The sequence below is a fragment of the Engystomops pustulosus genome, chromosome 3, assembly GCF_040894005.1.
Source record: "Engystomops pustulosus chromosome 3, aEngPut4.maternal, whole genome shotgun sequence".
In the NCBI taxonomy this organism is placed as follows: domain Eukaryota; kingdom Metazoa; phylum Chordata; class Amphibia; order Anura; family Leptodactylidae; genus Engystomops; species Engystomops pustulosus.
In genome coordinates this window covers 104,573,584-104,597,843 of record NC_092413.1, presented here as the reverse complement: position 1 = coordinate 104,597,843, position 24,260 = coordinate 104,573,584, and the positions used below count along the sequence as shown (strand labels likewise).

At 39.7% G+C, this 24,260-nt stretch overlaps 1 protein-coding gene across 2 annotated transcripts in view; it reads right to left on the bottom strand.

The window, feature by feature from the left end:
* Positions 1–24,260, bottom strand: part of CEP85L (centrosomal protein 85 like) — a 105,957-nt gene that overhangs the window by 47,877 nt on the left and 33,820 nt on the right. For both annotated transcript variants that reach the window (XM_072141699.1, XM_072141698.1), the window contains exon 2: positions 16,025–16,180. In XM_072141699.1, coding sequence (XP_071997800.1) covers positions 16,025–16,180 — 156 coding nt within the window. The remainder of the gene's footprint in view (positions 1–16,024; positions 16,181–24,260) is intronic.

Below are 24,260 nucleotides of genomic sequence, written 5' to 3'. Positions count from 1 at the left end.
CCCAAGTGGGTCTTTGTTCCATTAAGCAAATTAAGATGCATGGCACAGAATTATATAAGTAAACCTGTTTCATAAAAAGGTGTCTGGCAAAGAAGAGGTGTTTTCTCACTTATTTAATTTGATACAAAAAAAATCTGTAATTTATTCCTACTCCTGATAAACTCATAGAGAACAGGTAAGAGATGTAATAAGAAGTGTGTAGAAATCATATTCTAGCATGAAATATGGCACCCAGCTATTGCCTTTTATCAGCACCCATTTTATAGACACATGAATAGACTGGCACAGGATATGATTAGGGCACAAGATGGCACAGTATATACAGACGCTGCAGTCTAGCTGAACAGATGGCAAGCACAACATTGGTTTTGGATCCAAAATTGCCTCTATCTTCTCACAATATGGAGGAAACAATTCCACATTGTGTGTAGGGATTGCGGTGGATTTTTATTGTTCTGTATAGTAAATGGAAACTTTTAAAAAGCAATAAAACGGCAACATTAGTGGGCTCCAGATACATGTATTCACCAGTCACAGCAGATATATTAATAGGGACCTGCAGATGCCACTGCTGCTTTGCTTTTTGGACGTTTTGGATTCAGGCTGACAGGACAGCGTGCTGCTTTCATATTGTGGGTTTAGTCACAGGAAACTGCCCCCTCCCCTAGGTCAATGAAAATGTACCGACAGGAAAAGATCAATACAAAGAATGAATCAATCCATGTAATACTATGCCCTCTAATGACTTTGCTGCTCCCCTACCAGTCTGCTGGACGCCTCTCCATTCATGATACAAAGTTACAAAATGCAAAATCTAACACCCCCCCCCCTACCCGAATACAAATGACACAGAAAAACAATGCACGAGCTGTGAATGTCTGGACATTTTCTATGTGAGAAATTAACACACACTTAGAAATACTTGGGATTCTGAGAAGTGAATGTGCAATACCAAAGGGTTAAGAGACATAAACCATGTGGCAACAGCAGCAGGTTTTCACAGATGACACATGTGGGTATCAGCCCTGCTATACAACAGCTGAACCGTCCGAGTCTGGGAATCTTACAGTACTTGGAAAAGCTGCTATAACTCATAGAAACACTAATACCGGTATATAATAATAATAAAAAATTTTCTTTTTTATAAATATATACACACACATATACACATAAATTGGTAACAAGGTAAGAAGTTTACAGTCAGTCCAAACAATGCAATAATCACATTTGGCTATTTTTACAATAGACATAACATGATGCTGCAGGACACACAGTGGACAAGAGATAGGAATTTAATTTAGGGCAAACCCTATATGCCAGGCTTTGACAACAATCACAAATAAGGAGCAATCAAAAGATTTTCATCATGACGCATTACAGCCAATCCAATTTTTGCACCAGTTATTGTAAGCCCAACATAAAATTGATTACAGACACAGAGAAGGTGCAAATCTTTACATTACACCTTCTGTACTGGTAGGACATATTGGACATGCTGGTAGGTTGATTAGACTGTGAAACCCATTGGGGACGGGGACTGATCTGGCAAACTCTGTGCAGCGCTGCATAATCTGTGTGTGCTATATAAATATAGGAGTAATTATTATTATAAATTATATTTGGTCTCTGGACTGGTTTTGGCTCACAATAAGTGATGCAAAGAACTGATTATATAACTATGATATGAAATCTCAGGACAGAAATGTTAGAGATAAAAGAGGCACCATGGATTAAACGGCTTGGATCATATACGGCTTTTGGAACTTGCAATGCAGACTTTGGTAAAAATAAATTTTTATTAATTGCCTTTAAATTCAGTTATGGAGAGACCAGTTCAGAAAATAGTAACGTGCATTCCATATTCAGGGGAGGTGCTCATAAAGTGAAGAGATACTTTATAGGATCTGATTTCATCAGTACAACCATTAGTAGATTAGCAGATTATTGGTCCCGATCGTGGCACATAATTATTTAATAGGCTTTTTCTGTAGGGTTTAGAGAACATGTACCAGCTGGTGTTGAGAAAGGTCACAGGACCGAATTGTTCAGCATGTTGCCTACACCCTAAGGAAAAGCCTATTTAATAATTACATGCCATGATCAGAACCATTAATCTGCTAATTTACTAATGGTTGTACTAATAAAGTTACAGCACATCTTTAAAAAAGTGTTGCAAATTTTCTACATAGTAACGGAGAGACCATTGGTTGTCCTGACTTGCTTTGTCTGAAACATGACTAACTAGGGGGCAGCAGGGGAGCGATCCTCTGCTTCAGCAAGACACTATTGTGTGTATACAAGGGGAATAACATGGGCATTCTGTGACACGTAGTCTTCATTTTCAAGCTCTCATTGATGATGCGGTGTCTACTAGTTTTCTGTTTGATTATAGTGGGTGGGTCGGGATTTTAATGTGGGGCGCAATGATCTCCCTCCCCTCTCCATAGAGCTATGTAATCTAACGCCTCATTACACTTTTGTTTGGTTTCTTGTAAGATAGAATTGAAATTAAGGGAGATTATAAAAGCCAAAATTACACTTTGCTCTGATAAGATATATTATAAAGTTGAAATGATTTCTTCATATGATTGATGCAGAGTTAGTGACCCTTTAAGACAGCAGATGTAAGCAATAAAAATGTACCAGGCGCAGCCAGTATACAATGGCGTCCTTGTGATGTAGCCGTGTGAGGGGCACATATCTGTGACTGCAGTACAACATGAGACAATATAGTCATTTTCCCTCTGACTGGCAGGACTGTGGTGTATAACATGGAACAGCTGTGCAGTCATTTCTAGAAGCACAAAGCCTTAACAATTCGAGACGCCTTCCCAATCCAGAAGAGAGCACTGAAGAAGCGGTGCTTGTACCAGGAGCCTTGTACAGACTTATCACATCTTCTCTTCTTACAGATGACATCAGAGACTACACACATTTCACATCCATGGGGAGGGGGTATCACTTTCACTTTGAGGTAAAATGGACATTTTTTTGCACTCTTGGTAAATCACATGATATTATTGTGCCTAAAAAAGCTTTGTACTTGGATTTGAAAGCCATGAAAAATCCTGGACTATTCAAAATGGCCACATGCCAGGATCAGTTTTGGGGGTTGAAAGAATAAAAATGTCTAAACCACACAAGTTCTGGAAGAAAGCCACATAGTACCAGTCTCCAGCCATCATGAATCCTTATTCCCATCTGCAGGAATCTGATGCCACTAGCACTTATTTACTGGATGTCACTAATGAAAGGTATACATAACCAGGTGCACGTCACATTTCTCTCATATAATCCGCCTCATGTCTGCTGTAAAAATGCACATATAATGTGCCCCAATGGACCGTGTCCCTTGAGTTTTGGTACGTGTAAAATACAAGATAAGACACATGTATCATAGTTTTTCGGCTTCCACTTTTTCAAGTTTTCTGAAGTTGGCCTACTTAATCATTGCAATGTATCTTCAGTTTTTCCCCTTTGTGATACATGTCAGTTACCAGTGTCCCTTTTGCAACTTTTTTTTTTTTGTTGGACTTGTTAGTCCCAAATAGTAGCTCCCAAAAGTAAGTCTGGGTCTACCATGCTCTGTTTTGGGACTTATTAGGTGCAAGAACGGCACAATTTCAGGGCCCAAAAGTCTCAAAAGTTGAACAAACATGTGAGCTACAAAGATAAATCCGGCCACTGCATTAAATCATGGAAGAACATAACTTTGGTATGCTACTTGATTCTGCGCCTAAAAAGTCTTAAACTGAGAAAAGTCACAAAAAGTTGCACAAAGAAAAAAAAAAAAAAAAAAAAGAAAGCAATAGGAGTGATACACGTCCCCACTGACAGATTTCTTGTGAGATTGATACCAGATCAGGATTCTGTCAGTATAGTGCTTTATGCAACACTATTTCTCACAAGTGGCGATGGAAGGAATTGTCAACACAAAATATGGTTACATGCAAAACTAGAACACAGACTATGTGCATGCCGTCCTCTTGGCTCTGCTGTGCACTGGTTGAATTGGATACTTTACTTACTACCAAGACAAAAACCTTACCCTTTATGGGAAACATGGAAACAATACTGGCACACAGCTCAAGTAAACAGCTGCAAAAACCTTCAGATAAAATGTCTCCATCCACATTATACAAAATTGTTAATGCCAAAAATCCCAAGCAAAAAATATCCATATCTCCGGGCTCCTCTTCCCGCTACCATGATTTGATGGATATGGACTAAACAATATAAAAGGCATGGTGCTTGTTACGGGTCGCGTATATGTTACCAGACCAAGCCCCTCCACGTTGCATTTGAATTGTGTGTGTATTCAGTCCCAGGAGAGGCCCAGATGCAGAATCTTTAGCTACCATCTGACCTATCCCATGCCATAGTAGGGGTCACAAAGGCCCCCAGATCCTGGTGTGGCTATACATATATATATTCTACATATATTAGCAAGTCAACTTACAAGGTGGGACATTAGAAAGAAGCTAGAAGAAGAAAAGTTTCCAATAAACAGAAGAGCAATGTGCACACTCCAAGGCACACAGTACTAGCGCACGTCAGGCTCCCATTAATTAGGGAATAGAACAAAGTGAGGCCATAAATAATAGATCAACAAGCTATAAATATGACTTTTTTAATATAATATTAATGACATTTTTTTGCTCCAACAAATGACATATTCCAATCTCTTCTCTAAGCTTTGCAAAGGAAATATTACATATGCCAGATATTAGTAATCCGTCCTAAGTATCCATGAGGATCCAGCAACAGCAGAGGATTAATTAGACTGCGATGACAGAGGTCAGTGGTGCTAATAAGTAGCATATGGCATCTACAAGGGATCATGCATGATATGCCTATGGGTAGATACAGTAACCAATCAGGGTAATAAATGTGACAGAACAAAGGGGGAAAAGGGATTATTTAAAAAATGAATTAAAATATAATACCCTTCTCTGTCCTCCCCATTTACCATATGCACACATTGTAAGGGCATTAAGCAACTCTAAAAGGGATAAATCTGGAAGGCAAAAGGTATTGTAATCCATCCCATATTTGTATGTGGGTAACAGCCACACACAGCTTCTTTTATACGCACAAGGTTACATAGGGGGGAGATTATTTAGAAGTGTACAAAAATAAGACAGATTAAAAGGTAAATCACCTTTTGTCACAGTAGCCAGAAAACTAAAATCTACCCAATGAAGTTTTATAATATGTTATACATCTATTACATTTTAGAAAATGCAAAAAAAAAATTTGTTATAAATATGAACTGTGCCAGGGGCGTAACTACAGTGGCAGCATCCATAGTAGCTGCATCCAGCCAGACACACTAAAGAAAGGAGGGTGTACCATTTTATACATGTAATGCTGCACATTTTACATCATAATAAGTATATAACAGTGCACATCTTACACAGTCGGCAGCTCAGATAAGACAAATTGGGGGGGAGGGAAAGACAACATCAGAACGGCAGGACTAGAATCTCTACTTCCTGCCCTCTATGTGCACTATGTGGTTGTATATATGGTGTGTTTATATGCTGTATGTTTGTCTGCATATAGTATTGTATGTATGTGCGTATTCGCTATGTGTGTTGTGTATATAAACACTGGGTGTTTATAAGATGTGTAAATACTGTTTGTATAACTGTATATATCTGTGCAATAATGTGCATGAGTGAAGAACTGTATATGTATGTATTTAAGTATATAAATGGTTTGTAAATAGATGTGTGTGTATAAATGTGTGCGTTTGTAACACACATGTGTGAAAGTATACTAATGCGTATATTTTTTAAGAGTGAAGTGGAGGCCCATTCAGAAGGCTGCTATGGGCCTCAGCCTCTCCTAGTTACACCCCTGTGTATAAACATGTGTGATTAAACAAATTTGTGTATTTTTTGTAAAGGGAAGGGGGGGGGGGGGCAATTAGAGGTTTGCTCATCCCTGAACTTTGTTATACCTATTATCATTGCTCCAACAAATTACCAAAATCCTAGTCAAAGTGGCGTGTCGCTAAACAGTAGCATTCATTGGTCAGTATCAGTGTATGCAAGAACATAGCACCAACTGTTACATCTCATTTCTCAAATTATTCCTGCTACGTGAAAAAAAAAAAGGAACAGGATAAAACAGGGTTCAAAAATATGCTTCACAAAGTGTGCGTGGAATACAAGTATTTGTATTAGACAGAAGGGGTTGTCTAGGTATATGATTTTTTATTTTTTCCCCAGTGGCCCCAGTTGGTATAGAAGTAACATGGAAGTTATGCTTCGAGCACATAGCCTCAGTTGTGATATCATGTTGACTGCCTGCATATACTACAGACTCTGGCTAGAACTTGGGCACATTCTGAGCCTGTTGAAATGAGACAGCATGCTGGTGCAGGGAATGGGAATCCTTACATCACACAAGAAATATGATGCAAGGAGTCTTGTCTGCTGGGTAAACTGCAGCACCGACACAGTTATTTTAACAGCACGCGCATAATGTCTGCATGATGCCACCACTGAACCTTAGTATAGTAACACAGGAAATCAGTGAGACAGGAGGTTCTGTGCAGGACAGGAGATAAGGCCCAAGGTAAATTTAACCTCTGTGCAAAAAACAATGTATGAGCCTGAACAACCCCTATAAAGTACTGCACATACGTATAATCAAACGGCAGCAGCTTTCTACATAAAGCGGGAAAAGTGTGTACAGTAAATCAGGATTGTTTTCGCGCTGCACACTACACACTTCTATTCCTACAGAGCTACTGGGAGGCTACACAGACAAAATAAAGTCCATAACAAGACCCCAATTAGACAATACATTACAATAAGAGCACAGGATAAAAACCTTATATCCGGGGTCTGTGGCACAGGATAACAGAGCTGACTCGTGTTCATCCCAGATTTAGACAAAACAATCATCGAGCATCTCCCAGGGGAACAGCTAAAGGAGATTATCCATTCCCAACCACAATCTGTGTGCAGGATCCTATTCATATGAAAATCTCATGAATGTGTGAAGACTGTAATTACGCTAATGGCAGGACCTACACCTGATGCCAAGTGACAGTCACATGGCAAACAAAGAGGCACAGACGAACAATAGCAGGCAGATGTAACACTGCTTATAATCCAATATACTTTCAGTCCGAATACTTCCTAATGTTCACTTTACCATCACCAGAAAGCCCAGCAACTGCATCATCTGTGTATGTAGAAAATATATATATTATTCGGTACATTACAGTCCAAAAGATCATAAGATGATGCATTATGTGGGTCCTATGTTGTTAGATGGGTGGCAATGTACCCTGGGGATGGCATCCCTCGTGATCAGACGCCATTTTGGGGGGGGGGGGGACCCAAAAGCAAGTGTTTCATATTTCTGGGGCACCACTACAATGAAAATGAAGCGTTATACAATTCCCACTCAAGCTCTATAATGCACATATTCGAGGAATTCCCTATGATAAGAGGATCCCCATCTATTATTCATATTCCAGGTCTAATTTTTCATTTATTAATTCAAGTGACTTTCATCAAAGAAAATGAAAACAATAAGCCTTCCTAGGTCCCTGCTAATAGCAAAAATTATATACAGTATATATAATAGCATTGATTACATTTGGATTTGAACTAAAACACAACATATAAAAAGGAGACAAAAGGTGTGGTTTAGATTATATTTGTTGCCTATAAGCAGTGTATAGGAGAATGACCAGACACAAGCTAAAAAAGCTCTCAGCAATCTGCCGTAAGACAGATTGCGGTACGGGGGACAACCTACAGGGAAGTCCCCCCCCCCCCCCCTCCACAAAATGAGTTATTTCCTGGCATCCTAAACGCTACTTCATTTGCAATTCAAATGAAAACTTACAAGGCTTCATGTATAAGAATTGGAGCAGTAGCAGCCAATCAGATCACACCTTTGACTCTAGACCAGATGAAATGAGGACTATACGGCTATTTAGGCCATGCCACCTGTTAGCAACCAAAGATTGCAGGGGGAATATCACTCAGTTTATTATTTTAAAAAATTCTGAACCGTGTCCACACAATTTGTCTTGGATGTGTTTTCATGGCATTTTGGATGCATTTTAAGTGCCTACTGGATGTGTTTTGATGGAATTTTGGTAAAACTGCATGTGCATTTTGGGATGCGATTTGCCAGATGCATTTTTAATGAAATTCAAAACCAATGTGATTCAGTGTCCTAACAGTTCTCTCAATCTATTATTATGGAGTCAGGCACAAGAAGAACAGTAAAACCTGTTTGTATCTTCATATTCCCAGAAAGACCATTGGCAAGACCAATTAGGTTTCTAAAGACTAAAGGCTTCTGCTTAGGCCCAGCTCACTCCACCATTCATGGAGGCCATCAGTTAATGGCAAAAATATTGCAGCACCACAAATAACAGAGGCCCTTCCATTCCATAATGGAATAGACTAATGGCCACTACTAGTCACAAAGAAATTGTATATAACCTTACACATTTCTATAGTCTATTCAACAAAATGTTTAGGGCCCTCTAGAAAATTTGTGAAGGGGACTCATGGTGACCCTCTTCCTTTTTCCTGGCCCTGGCTTCCTTTTTTTTTAGGCACTATTTTGATCGGTCACTGGTCCTGGGGACTTGCCGGTGACCTTAGCCAGTCTTCAAGAAGATATCGTCTGAAGCGCCCACCCTATGTAATATTCATGATTCTATAGTCGCTGTGTTTATTAGTGGGAGTTATGTCTCCCAGTCGTTGCTGGGGAGACTTTGTTTAGATTATTACAAATACTTTGAGATTTTAGATATTGCTTTATGTCAAATATTATGTAATGAATTGTTTTTAATTATTTATGGATTTATTTATTGAATAAAATATTTTATGGTTACGTTTTAATAAACATTGCGGCCAAATTTTTTACAAAACATTATTTGTGAGGTGTCTTAATTTTTTTTAGTCTTAAGTTATGTAACATATTTTAAAGTGGGGCTTGTGTCACCATGAAAAATGCAGATATTAATCAGATCAGAGACTGTAAAGTTTCTACAGAAATAAGAATACACTCTATATAACAGGGACTGTGAATGTAAGCTGCATGCTGAGGGCTATCTGGTTTCATTCCAAATAACCTCTGGGTGAAGCAGTGACATTCAGGAGGCATCTGACCAAAGTGTCCTCTTTAAATTGCATTTGCGTGGCAGTAAAAAAAAGAGATGATCCATCTGGCAGAGTTACCTCTCTGCGTAACATAAGCCTGCCAAGACTCTCTGGAGAACGCTCCCTCCTACCCCAGGACACAAGATGAACTACTTACACTCACAGTTTTCCTCTGCATTGCCTTTCCTTTACATTAGGCTTTAGAAATGTCATGGCACCAAAATACATATCCTAAAGATAACCCTATATACTTCAGAGAGGATCAAAAGATGGGTCTCCCGATGCTGCAGAGAAGCTCATGGGCTTGTGTACAAGTGACTTCTCCCACTAAACACTTATTACTAGGGAGAGTCTATGGGGATGAAATAGCAGTGATGTATGCTTCAATGTCATCAACACCAGGGTATTACATTCACGAAAATGTGATTTATTATTTCATGCCACTATGGCTTTCCATCCTGTCTTTTTTACATTATATGTCTTATACTGGTCAGGAGCTTTCTCAATGTATACACTGAGCGGATACCAAAAAACCAGCCTAATAAATACAAATAATGAGATTGGATGCAACACGTTGGTTTCACTAATGTATTCAAAACGTCTTGATGTGAATACAGATACACTCCATAATTGTATCACATAAAGCAACATTCCAGTAAATGTCCGTAAACAGTCCAAACACTTCCAAGTTTCAATCATAGTGGAAGCCATGCAGTGCGGAAGCTTTAGAAAAGGGTGTGCCCCAACACTTTGCAGGGGTGCACTACACTCCCACTCTGATCTGCAAAGATGTCCCCTCTCGAGTGAATACCGAATACTAAGGAGTTTTGGGACAGTATATGAACATTTAATGGAATGTTGTTTTATGTGATACAAAGATGATTCACATTGAGAAGTTTTGAATACATTAATACAGAAAATGTATTGCATGAATATTTTCTCACATCCATCTAAAACACATGAGCATTAAAGATTTTTTCCCCCTTTAAAATGGAGTTACCCAACACAGCCCGTATCACTAAAGGGTTGGATTATTGTTTAGCAAAAAGTTCTCCTAGGGAGATGAAGTTTATTCTTGTAGGGACTGACAAGTTAGTGCAGGGGGGTGTAATAGGCCAGGGGATTCTCACTCTGGAAGAAGGTATGAAAAAAAGCATTCCCATCTCGAGTGTCACATAGTGGAAGTGACAGTTTGTGGAACTAATAATTGTCCCCACAAGCTTGTAACTAGAAGCTACAATGTAGCTGCCAGAATGAACCTCACAAATCTGAATCTGTTGTTTTATTGATTTTGCAACCCAAATAATTTTTTTTCTTTTACAACCAAAATGACAAAGAAAACTTCCTCAATGTACTAAAATTATGAGGTTCTCAACATCTTCAACCTTTTATCTCCCAGGAGGGTCAATAGGCTGCAGACTTCTAGCAGCACATGCAACATCCATTATTCTTCACAGATCATCTGTGTGTTAGGATGGGCATTTCTGGAATTCCAAGGAAGCAAAATGAATGGCATGTAGTGTGTTTAGGATATTTGTTTCCCAGGCCACCAGTAAGTGTGAGGAATCCTAAAAGCACCAATGTTCCCAAATATAACTCCACAGTTTAGGTGGACGATCCGCAAACAAGTCTAACTCCTGAGCAAAGATTCCATTTGTGCATGAAAAGATTTCTCAGACTTCATGAGGTGTACAGGTATATTGCTTCATTAAACTTGTAAAAGAGATATATTACCCAAGAACCTAAATAGGGGCATGTAGATAGCAATGTGTCAGCTGCACTGATCACTTTCGTCAACATTTATTTTGGTCAGAGAAAATCATACGCCTTTGGTCAGTGAATATTGTACTATAGTCTAATCTAGTGTTTCAAAGGAGACGAAGAATGGTCGAGCACCCATAGTCTAATGCAAGATTACTATAATTGCCTGTATAGTCAAGTGATAATATTATTTATTTGTATTGCTCAGTGATGGGCAACCTTTTGAGCTTGGCGTGTCAAAATTCGCCAAAAAACCGAGCAAAACTCGGGTGCTGTGTCACCTTTAGAAAAAAAACTAATTTTGTAATAACATTTCCAGCAGCGGCCTCCCCTTATTAATAACATGTCCTGCAGCGGCCTCCCCTTATTTAGAACATGTCCTGCAGCGGCCTCCCCTTATTTAGAACATGTCCTGCAGCGGCCTCCCCTTATTTAGAACATGTCCTGCAGCGGCCTCCCCTTATTTAGAACATGTCCTGCAGCGGCCTCCCCTTATTTAGAACATGTCCTGCAGCGGCCTCCCCTTATTTAGAACATGTCCTGCAGCGGCCTCCCCTTATTTAGAACATGTCCTGCAGCGGCCTCCCCTTATTTAGAACATGTCCTGCAGCGGCCTCCCCTTATTTAGAACATGTCCTGCAGCGGCCTCCCCTTATTTAGAACATGTCCTGCAGCGGCCTCCCCTTATTAATAACATGTCCTGCAGCGAGCTTCCCCTTATTAATAACATGTCCTGCAGCAGCCTCCCTTCCCTAATAAAATACCCCTAGTGGCCTCCCTTTACTACTAAATTACCCCTAGTGGCCTCCCTTTACTACTAAATTACCCCTAGTGGCCTCCCTTTACTACTAAATTACCCCTAGTGGCCTCCCTTTACTACTAAATTACCCCTAGTGGCCTCCCTTTACTACTAAATTACCCCTAGTGGCCTCCCTTTACTACTAAATTACCCCTAGTGGCCTCCCTTTACTACTAAATTACCCCTAGCGGCCTCCCTTTACTACTAAATTACCCCTAGCCGCCTCCCTTTACTACTAAAATACCCCTAGCCGCCTCCCTTTACTACTAAAATACCCCTAGCCGCCTCCCTTTACTACTAAAATACCCCTAGCCGCCTCCCTTTACTACTAAAATACCCCTAGCCGCCTCCCTTTACTACTAAAATACCCCTAGCCGCCTCCCTTTACTACAAAAAATACCCCTAGCCGCCTCCCTTTAAATATAATAATAAACTTATATACTTACCCAGTGATGTCTTCTTCCCTGTAGCTTTACTGCAGACGACTCGGCACCTCCAGGTTGCACCGCGCGCCTCGGGTCACGTGATTGAAGTGACCTGACGTCAGGTCGCCTCAGTCACGTGACGAGCAACGCGCATTGCAGCCTGGAGGAGCCGGAGTTGCAGATGGTGGGTGGACCAACGCGGCGCCGGACAGGTAAGCAGGGGGCAGAAACACAGGGACGGGGGCGGGACATTTACACAGGGACAGCACATTACACAGGGAGGGGGTGCGGACCAAAAATGGCTACGCGTGTCAGTGCTGACACGCGTGTCATAGGTTTGCCATCACTGGTATAGCTGAAATTTCTTACAACTTAGCTAAAAATACTCCTGAAAATTAGCAAGAGGAGTATTATTACTCTTCTGAAAAAAATGTTAGTGCGACCTCTGGTTCTGTCCGTATTTGATCTGTTGTAGTCTCTGACAGCACTCAAACAAGAACATTCTTCGTGGGAAAGGGACCCAATACTAGGCTTTCTCAGGACCCTTTAATATTAACTAGGGGGGGATACAAAAGACTTCTGTTTCTCTGGGGAACCTAGCTCATCTGTGCGCTATATGGGCATTACCTTTAATTACATTGTGTAATATTTTCAACCCCCCTCACTTTGTGGGGTCCCCTTTAGTTTTGACATTGGATATTGAGGGTCCAATGCTGCAATAAGGAAAAAAGGGGTTAGTAAGTGTACCATGAGAAAAAAGCAGTGGTGTTCAGACTCCATCACCACTCTATTCATGAGCCCCTCTTAGCAGTAATTATCATTCTTTTTCAAGTCTCTAGTGAGACCTGCAACCAAAGCCAAAACAAAATCACAATACTTTTTGTTGGCAAGAGGCAAAAGAAACTGTTCCTAGCCTATCGCTGCTAGCACAGTAGCCCGGTAAAGATATTATGGTGTGACGCACACAAGTTAAAGACTTAGATAAAGCAGTTTCACTATAAGATAAGACATTCCTTGTTTTCTTCTTGGAATGTTGCTTCCAAGATTTGGTTTATTTCCTGTTTTCAACTTCAGACTATATTTGCATGAATACTACAGCAAGGTACATATACATTAAAGTAATCTAGTGTACAAAGCAGTATAGAGAAAACATCTCACTTTGAACAGCACATCTTGTTATTAGTGCCATGATTCATAAGATGAGTGGTCTCCCACACTGCCTGTATCCATCATGTGTAGGAGGACATTGAAGATGAGATGACAAGAACAGGCTGACAAACACATTCATATTCACTTATATATACACAGATATATATGTGTGTGAGTGCGTACATCCATACATATATATGCATTGTAACATGCATACATATGCATTGTAACATACATACATATGCACAAATATATATATGATTTTTAGGTTCACATACATAATAATAATTCTTTATTTATACAGTGCACACAGATTACGCAGCGCTGCATAAAGCATGCCAAGTTGGTCATCACTAATTACTCAAATATATATTATTGTGATTTGAAGGCACTGTCAAGATGAATTAAACTGGATACAGACTTATGAGAAACTGAGTAAAGTGGATACAAGTTGGGATTGTATGTACGGAATTTGCAAACCATTTCTTCCACTCTTAATTCATCTGCTTAAAATTCACCTTCAACGTCCCTCAAAGTGAATTAATATTCACAGCTCCTCAGACTGTGACGTACATCAGGATTACATGACAACCATTATCAGATTTCAACTTCTCGTATCTAATTGTTTTGATTTTCCAGCCAAGAGGACGATGGTGCCAAAAACTCACTGGTTGCATCATCTGAGAAAACAATCACTTATGCATTTTATCAACCTTGAAAAAAAAAAAAAAAAAAAAAATCAGAAAATTTTATTCTTAGAAATTGTGATTTTATCTGACATGTTTCCCTTTCTCTTTACTGATCATACTAGAAACGAATGTCCTTAAGACGTCAAACAACTCAAAATAGAGACATATTAAGAAAAACGTCCACACCAAAGAAGAATCTGTCAATCTTTCCAAATTTTCTCATATAAACGTAGCTAAAGATAAACTACTGAGCCACAAGTAAAATGATCATTTACTATAAAGGACTTACGTAAAACTTAGACTACTCACATTACAATGATATATATATAGAGGAGCGAGGCTATCACATCTCGGAGCAGTGAATTCGGAAACTGAAATCATAACAGTGCAGAACAATGGAGCGCTTCCTGTGTAGTTATGTTAACAGGAAGTCTCAGTTTTCAAACCTTCTGAACCCGCTCGTGTCTTGTTACCACGTGCAGAAAATACCACAAATGTCAATTTGAATGTAACGGTAAAGAAGTAACTGTGGATAAAGGCAGACAAGAAAAACAGGTTCTACTGCTTTACATGTGGAGCGCCCGGCTGGAATCAATGCTTTTCTGGCACTGACTTATGTTAGGCAGGTTTTATTTTACAAGGTATTCTATTCCATGGCCAATTTCAGAAAGGGATTCTCTGTCCATACAGTAGCAACTGGGACCAAATGCAACTATTGATATTACATAAGACTCCTGTGAATGTCAGTTCTGCACATCCATTTTCAATTTCGGACAAAACATGAGACAGCTGGTGAGGTGCCTGTACTGAATTTAAATCTGCATTAATGAGGGAAGAAAAAAATTAATGATTTAAATTTAATTAATTGAAGGTGTGTAAAATAATATGATGTACACCGGTACTCCCTGATGGATCTCAATTATATGAGAGGGTCCGCTGAGTTCCAGCACTAGTATCATCATTTTATCAGAAACAAAAAATTGGTCAACTCTTCAATTGATGCAGAAGTATGAGCAGTAATACTAGAATATTACACATACTCTGTCCTCCACCTCCTGCTCTATATCACATTCAGCACTAAAAAGCTTTAGTCCATATCTGTATTAGCAGTTTCAGATCTTTGTACAAAAAGCAGAAGCAGACTCCGGAAGCCGCCACCACCACAAGCCTCATTTCCCACAAGATATCAAATGTCATGATAGTAGCATGTAGTGAAGGATGTCCTTATAACTGGGGGTAGGTCGATATACAGTCTTGATGCATGATGGTGAAAGTAAGAAGCAGGATGGTGCCACAGAAATAAATTATTAAGGGCACCCTTACATCTACATCCATTACAAAAACAGAAAACCAAAGCTAGAAAGAAATAGAGCCTTCACATAACGCATATAAATGGATCCCAATGGACCCCTCTTATTATAATGGGATCCAATAAGTTTCCATTATGATGTCTTTCTGGATGAAATGCACCCAGCTTTAGAAATATGCAGTCCATGATTACAGAGCAATTGCAGTAATGTAGGGGGAGCAGGAACCTGGCCACTTCTGGACACCTACAGACACTGAATAAAATGGAATCTTGCGTTACCAGCCTCATGTATCATAACAGTGATAATCTATCCGGAGGGATATATCATATATTTGGGGGGATTTATGAATGGACTGGCCCAGACTTCTGGTAGATTTGCGACAAAATGCCTTGAGGCATTTATTAACGCTTTTAGACCTTTATGACAGAGTAAGGGGCGTGTCCTTCAGAAAATGGGCACGGTCAACAGAAAATCGTCTCTGCGCTCAAAACGGTGGAGCACAGAAGTAATGGAGTCTTACATTGCCCTACACTCAGAGGTTTCCTCTGAGAACCCAGCAAACCTGGTATAGGAAGAGTAGCTTAGCTATACATGATATTTACAGAAGCATCTACCTTCATGTATCCACAGCAGAGCCGTACAAAGTTGTGTTAGCCAGTTCTCAGATCAGAGAGCTACTACCCCCAATATAGGTATATACCTTGAGCATCTGCACACTCTCAAATAAATGTAAGCGTTTACTTACCTTCCAGGCTGTCTGAACAGGAGGTTCCTATGCCAGTATCACCACTGTCAGATGTGATGCTGTGTCTCCGTGTGTGGCTACTTCTGCCACTGGGAGGGGCAACTGAAGAATGCCACAGTGAACTTGCAAGCCACCCAGATGTGGGGAAATCTGCGCCTGAGGAAATAACAAAAGACTTCATCAAAATATTGTAATAGTTGAGTTTTAGTATACAGTATTGGCAGCCTTTTGTTTCTGTAAGAAAGCCCCTTTAGTTTGGTTACTGTAAAAAAAAAAAAAGTAACAGCCGAAATGATGTGGCAGAGCCTCCTTTCTAACTCTGCTGGTTATTAACATTTCACAAGCTGCTAATATTATTTAAATCCTGTGGGGTATCCAGAACAAACAAGGTGCATCCAGCAGGAAAAATTACTGCTGCAACATAAGACACCAAGATCATGCTCTAATGTGAGACACACACAATAATAAGAATAGTATAAACTGCTGCGGCAGAGTAGACAATGAGCAGATCCATCTGATATTTATTACGCTCGGAGATCACAACTGCATTACATCATCTGTTGCTGGTTACATTCATATTTAATTCTATCATCCGATGGAATAGGATTAAAAGCCTGGATGTTTATTATTAACGCCACATAATGAGGACTTCAGTATGGAATGCTGGACTTTTACTACAGTCTCACTTTCCAAGTAATGATATATCAGCGTCAATATATAAATGTATCCATACATTACCCAGATGATCAGAGGAGCAGTATAAACACAGAGGTATCAGAAATCCAGAACTGTTATTTTACTAAGACAAATATGTCTTCAGACTTTATTCGTTTTCGCACCTATCACCCATCCACATAACATTTTGAGTAACACAACAGGTAGCACAATGCAGTCCAAGAATATAGAAGTAAAGGGTCAGACACACAGGACAGATATTCTTAGCAAGTCAATTACATCATTTCTAGCGGCTCTGGGTCCTGCCAATAATTGTATGTTTTATTGACTTTAACCTTCACATTGCCCACTTTCTTTTCAATGACATACATAGGGGTGTTAGTTTACAGATTTTCATGAATTGAAACAGTATTTGGGCTTATAGTTAAACCACCAAATGTAAACGGATATGGGTTCAATATACAGAGCTGAGCAGATTCCCAAAAGGACCAACTCTTTGGTTTCTATTGATGCAGAGCCGCTAAGAAAATCTGTCAGGTCCCACTCAATGTAATACATGTATGATAATCCAAGATTACGTAGTGTGGGCACCGAAATTTACATTCGTATATAGTTACCTCGCAACAAGAAATGCAAACAGCAAACATATCAATTTAGGATTTTCAAAACCATCAAAGACTTTAAATAAGTATAAAAATTGAAAAGCCTTTAAAGACTGTACCGCATAAATCCCTCACTGTACTTGGCAGAATCCATATATTACCTTCCTAAGGACTCTGAATGGATAAATGGCTCATTATTTTGGTAATTGAAAGATGTTAATAGCTAACAAAGTCAGACTGGGCACACAGACACTGTGGAGAGTAGCAGACCACATCATACTTGCCAGGACAGGGAGCCCTGCATAGAGATAGAATACAGCAGAGCTTTACCCCAGGGACCTCATTAGAAGAGCTGGTTCTACAGCATCGTACTTACAAATGCCAATCTGCCAAGCATCTGCGCCCCCTGAGTATATCCAAGCATGCGCTCGTGTGCCCTTCATAGAACCAGCCACGCACACCCATTACACCTTTACCAGGTCTCTCCACAGTGTAGCAGATGAAGGGTTAATGACGTACATAGCAATTACACGATGGTGCAAAGTATATTATTTCAGACTATAATATCTAGTAAGACAACATCACAATCCCATAGTCACCATGGACTAAAAGACAATGCAAATTTATGCTGAAATGTCCATTGATAATTTTGGATGATTTCTTTGTTCTGGATCCAGGTTTTTAGAGGAATATTTACTTAGACCATCTGATGAACGTGGAAATGTTTCACTTGGCCTAGAGGTTCGGCATCCCTGGCATCATTCATAATATAATATCCCATAGGAAGACCCTGCATCATAGATGATCCAGGAACATGGCTGCTGGCTCTGGTAAATGGCTACTAAATGTTCTTTCCTGAAGGCACGTCCTTCTACTGTGTGTTAAGACTACAATGCCGGGTTTTATAGAACAAGACAGTTCACTTCTGCCATAGAAATCACAAGGGTACAAAGTGTTCCTCATTTCCCAATAACTGAGGAAACACAGCTGACTCCTGGCTACAATGTGACTCTGTATCACAAAAACAAGAAAAGACTTTCCACACTGAAGTGGGATAGAGCCAGTGAGCCGCCCCTGTTTATTATTCGGGGGGTAAATCACAGACAAGCCAGAGAAAAATCTATATATTCCATGGCTCCAGTGACCTACATATTGCATGCAGCCAATTCACATCCACATGTCTGGAGAGGACAGTAAATTATTATACAGTGAGCAAAGGAAACATACATCACATATAATAATAACCAAAACAACAGGGAAATAGGCCTATAACAACTAATACATACGTATGAAAGGAAACCCGTCATGAGGATTTATGCCACACTGCCAACAACCTGTTATGTAGGAAAGGATTACAATCATGTCCAGCTGTATTCTGGGAAATTCTGTATAGTGCAATTAGATGACAAGTAAGTAGTCCGAGGAGCGGAGAATAGTCACGAAAGCCACATAGGACTAGTACTTGTGATGATGTACCTGGGAGTTTGGAACATGAAATAAGCCAAGAGAAGACATCCCAGCATGACTCTTCTCCACCCCTGTGACTCTTTACAGGTCTGATGTATTCAGTTGTCAGAGATTTTTTTTATGTGTAATAAAGAATATTCCAGAATAAGATGCCATCTTTATAATCCGATCACGGTCGTGCTTCACCAGTTGGTGGATCTATACCCTCATGATAGGTTTTCTATGTCAAAGTTAGAAGTGGAAGTAAAAAAAACAAAAAACAAGTCATCTGTATGTTCTCTCCCTGTATGGTACACACCTTACTTCAAAAACAGCATTAGCCTGTGGCCGCACAGGTTGGTTAGCCAAGTCGCGCCTGCCAACAGGTAAACTACAATAATAGTGGATCCACATGCTGCAAACACACAGCACAGGGTGCTTTTTACTTACTGGTAAGCAGCATTATCATTACTGCAGATTTTACCCCAAAAATGGTAACCGTTAGGCCAAAAGTACACAACCACAGGCAGACTGAGAATCATGCACCATATACGGGCCAGATTTCATGGATGGGTCTTCTGACATCATACTGATCATATGATACAAGACCACCAACCTCTCTCGAAAAGCAGTCAATGCAGGGAAGAAGTGACTTTTGGATCATATATTACTATGATGCTCCCAACTGTGGTCAGTCTGTGATTCACTGAAAATGGTGCCTCTGGCCTAACACTGCACATGTTAAGAGCCACAGTAAGCCCACAAAAAACTAGGCGCACAACTTTGGATGGAGCAGAATGTCACACTGCTCAGTGCAATTTACTGCTTCACAGTTCCTCCCCTATGCTCTGAGTAAAAGCTATAGCATTTTTCACAGTAAAGCTTCTACTACACACACACACATATATATATATATATTTATTTGTAAATCTTTCCATAACGGTGTGTGGTTATACATGGTCAAAACAGATTCCCTTTGACATCGATAAACACAAACAGATGAGAATAGCCTCATATGTCTTGCAAAAGAAAAGAACCCAAGACCTTATTTGGAATAAAGCCTTAAGATACCAATATACTTTTAGAATGAGCACTCATTTATTCACCAGTCAGATCAACACACTCCATACACAATTACTGGGCTAGGGCCAGCTAACATGTGTTTTCAAGGGGGATAGCCGTTCCAGAAAACTGTGGGAACAATGGGTTTTTTTGTATTAATTCTTTATGTAAAATACTCTTTTTCCCCTCGGCATCATCTCACAGGACCACTAAGAGACTTAAATAAACACCAGAGACTGAGCTATTTAGGAAGACTTTTCTCTTAATTGTAAGGCAGTGGTTCTCGACCTGAGTGTTGAACACAGGAGTCACCAAAGACCAACGGAAATATGACCGTGAGACCGCTCTCCTACTGAATAATCAAATGTACATGCTTTATTAAGAGGCACATACAATTGGGAAAGAAGCACTGCACACTTAAACCTATGTATGCTCCATCTCCCAGACTACGGCTGCATAATGATGTGCCACATTGCCAGAGAGCCGCAGAAGATGCTACTGGAGTGCAAGTAGGTAAGTGCTTTTGACTGCCGGCTCCTGGGGGGCACCACTGCTGTGACTGCTGGCTCCTGGGGGGCACCCCTGCTGTGACTACTGGGGGCAGGCACTGTGGCTTTGATTACGGTTTATAACATTAGCAAAATTAGAGTTCCGAAGATGTAATGAAAATTATTTTTACGGTTGGGAGTCACCACAACATTAGGAACCGTATAAAAGGGTCGCTGCATTAGGAAGACTAAGAACTAGTGTTGTAAGGGGTAATTTAAACTTAGCCTTTGCAAGTGAATAAAATAAGGTCCTGATATCATCTTGCACCGTCTACATTTAGCATATTACTCATCATGTTCTGTTTTCATTCCCTAGAATACCCGGAACCTAACAGCAGTTATTTGTGGTTATAATTTTCACTTTAGTAGAAAGAAAGGGATGCCAGCAAATACTGCACAAGTCAGGAGGACAATCTTCTGCCCTGTGTCAGGCCTATCAGTACAAAAATGTTATGATTTATGCTGAATGGCCACAAAACTCAAGATCTCTATCCAATATCTACACCTTGATGTGCTAAGACAGGTCCTAAAGGAAAGTTCACAAATGGTAACTATTTTCTCATGAATGTAAAATAGTGAAATGAGAGATAAGAGAGATATAACAGTGAAGACAGATATTCAATGGGCAGAAGAATTCAGAAAATGTAACCTATTACATAACATGAGCATATTTCACCAAATGTCAAAGGAATATAAAAGCTTTAGGTTCTCCTATCCCCAGTTATAAACATTATTTTATCCAGGAACACGGAAGAGTATCTCAGACTACCAGTCTAGAGCCGCCAGAGAAGTCTTCATCCAAGGAACAGGATACAAAGATTGTGTATCCAATCTACAGGGCAATAAATCAGTGCTATGAATATACTAGAAAACAGCCATGTTTATAATCAGACTAATCATTGGCTGCTATTCCTACATGTAATGATGGTGTTGAGAAAATATAGGCTGCAAGTAAAGAGAAAAATGATAAGTACACAGTGGAGACGGATAGTAACATTACCACAGACCAACCTTACTTCTAAGTGTAAAATCTTCTTTGTTCATTTCTTAGGCCTCCAACTTTGGGTCACTTATTATTAGCTCATCAGAAATCCTAGACAGGCTAATTCAGTTGATGTGGTTATAAATAAGGAGATAAAGATATACGCTGATGGTGATGTTATATTATCCCGTCTGCATTCACAGAAATTAACAACAACAAACCCGTGACCAAATATAACCGCTGAATCTACAAGCACATGAGAGATCATCTGCCACAACCACTTCGACTCAAGGGACATCTATCACCCGATCAAGGATTGCAAAACAAGCACACGGGCATACTGGTGTGCATCCCCTTTGGCAGGATCTGCTCTTCTTTTAGTTTCTTATGCCATGGTTTTTAAGGAAAAAGGGGCTTTTACAATTATGCAAATGAGCCTGCAGGGCTCCATAGGAGTTAATGGAGCCTGGAGCCCTCAGACTCATTTGAATAATTCTAAAGCCTTTTTTTTATTAAAAAACCAAGCATAAGAAGCTAAAAGAAGAGCAAATCCTGCCAGGCAGGGCACACACCAGTATGTCAGTGTGCTTGGTTTACAATCCTTGATCTGGTGATGTGATTTAAACTTTTATATTTGGGTACTGAACACTTGAAAATTCCCTTGAATTTTTCTCCCAAAATGGACCGCTTCGGATCAAGAGTATATCCATAAAATATACAAAAGGTTTCACCCTCTACCCACCATCACAACCCTGTGCCCTGGTGTTATCGGATACAGGGCTGGTGTTACTTGCTATAGCAGAACACAGCTGAAATCTCACTTTCATTTAGGCACACAATCATTTGGGCCGGATTCTGGTGTCAGGGAGTATTGAGATGTTCCAGTTTTAATACAGTCCATCGTTAGGGTTCTTACTTCCCCGACCGGTGAAGGCCGCCTTGCAGGAGGGTGAAGACTTACAGCTATTGATGCTCCACTGGGCTTTTCCGGGAAATAAGGAAAACATTGCGTGTTAGCTGCCTTGTAAGGCCGCCCCCTTAATAATAATAATAATAATTCCTTTATTTATATAGCACACACAGATTACACAGAGTTTGCCAAATATCAAGCATGACTTTTTTAAAAGGCCTAATGACATGATACAGGATAAAGTAGCGAAGATTGATTGTTTTTCCTTATCCCATCTTGTTAAAATGTATTTGAATATTTCCCAGAATTAATTTCCCCTAATGAAAAACAAACAAGCTTGGACTACCAAGCATATAGAAACATAGTGTAGGGATGTCATGATCACCACTAATGCCTAGTTTATGCAGACAGTGTTAATATAGGTCTGTGTTAATATTGCTAATGTATCATATAATATTTATTTATATAGCGCCATCATATTCCATATCGCATTACAACTCAATAAATGGCTTTGGATGTTTTTATCATTGCAGTGTTATCTTTATATATTCTTAATTATTTGATTACCGTATTTTTCATACTATAAGGCACACAAAAAATCCTTTGATTTTCTCAGAAATCAAAGGTGTGCCTTATAGTCCGGTGCGCCTTATATATGAATCGCACTTATAGACAACAGCTGCCTTGAACTGTGCTCAGGTCTGCCACCTGCTGGTCATTCATCCTTATAGTCAGGTGCACCTTATAATCTGGTGCGCCTTATATATGAACCTAGATGTTTTTAATGCTGATTACATTTAATAAAGTTTATACCATTTGTATAAACACCCGCTTTGTTCTATCTGAGTAGCTTACAACTCAATAAATTGCATTCACTCAAATTATAAATAAATCGAAACCACAACATACCGTAAAATTAAGTAGGTGTAGCCCAAAGCCATGCCTAAAGGAAGAAAGGAAGTACAAACTTTTTTTTTTTAAAAAAAGACCTCATACAGAGTGCTAAAAAAAAGTCATAAGGTGAGGAGGTGAAAAACAATATAAATTCTTTGGATCTTACAGGCCAAAAATAGTTGGGCTATGGTAAGCTATGTGCATAGAAGCAGGAGCAGCATACTCCCCCAGAGCACTATAGAGACTGTACTTACACAATCCAGGAAAAGCTTTGTGACAATGATGGTGGCCATGCTCTATACTAAGAAATAGTAAATCTGAATTTGACAGAACAGCTGAGAAATTTCAGTTTACTACAGATTTTGTTTTCTTATTAGGGAGATTTTTATCTTTTAGTACAAAGAGGTAATTTGTTTTAATAACACAAGCACTTAGAAGTCTACTACGGTATTAAAAAAAAATTGGTAAAACACAAGGCTATAGTGTAGTAGACCAGGAGGAGGCCTTAAGAAGCCGCAGTAAGTGACATAATGGCACTATTCTAGCTCGCTGGCACTTCTCTTACAGAATAATGAAGATTTGTTCCGCCAGGGAGGACCCTGGCCGGCATCATTATTTTCCCTCATGTAGTGGATTAGGACTGTAGCCTCAGTGATGTGCTATTTATGTGGGCACTATATGAGAGGAGACAGTAAGCAGCGGAGCCTAGGCCCACAGTAAACCAGAGTTTAGCACTAGGAACCAATAACATGACCCGTCACCACACTTTTTCTATACCACTGCTACAAAATAGTAAATATTCAGGTAGCAGCAGGGGTGAACTCTGCAGGTTAATATCACAGTACTTACACATGGCAGGAGAAGCACAGCAGAATACATTATCAGGAGAAATGCACTGGACCGTGACCTTACCTCCAGTAAACACTATAATAGAGGTCACCGAAAACTTCCCAGTTATATGTTATACTACATGCTCCCGTCTTATGTGCATGACCAGCTAACGGCAACATCTCTGATACCATAAAGTAAGTAGACCATCTAACATGTATAGGAGTCTCAGCAAATGTTCAAGATAAAAACTGAATTGTTGGATTTCTACATACATTATCACTCTCAT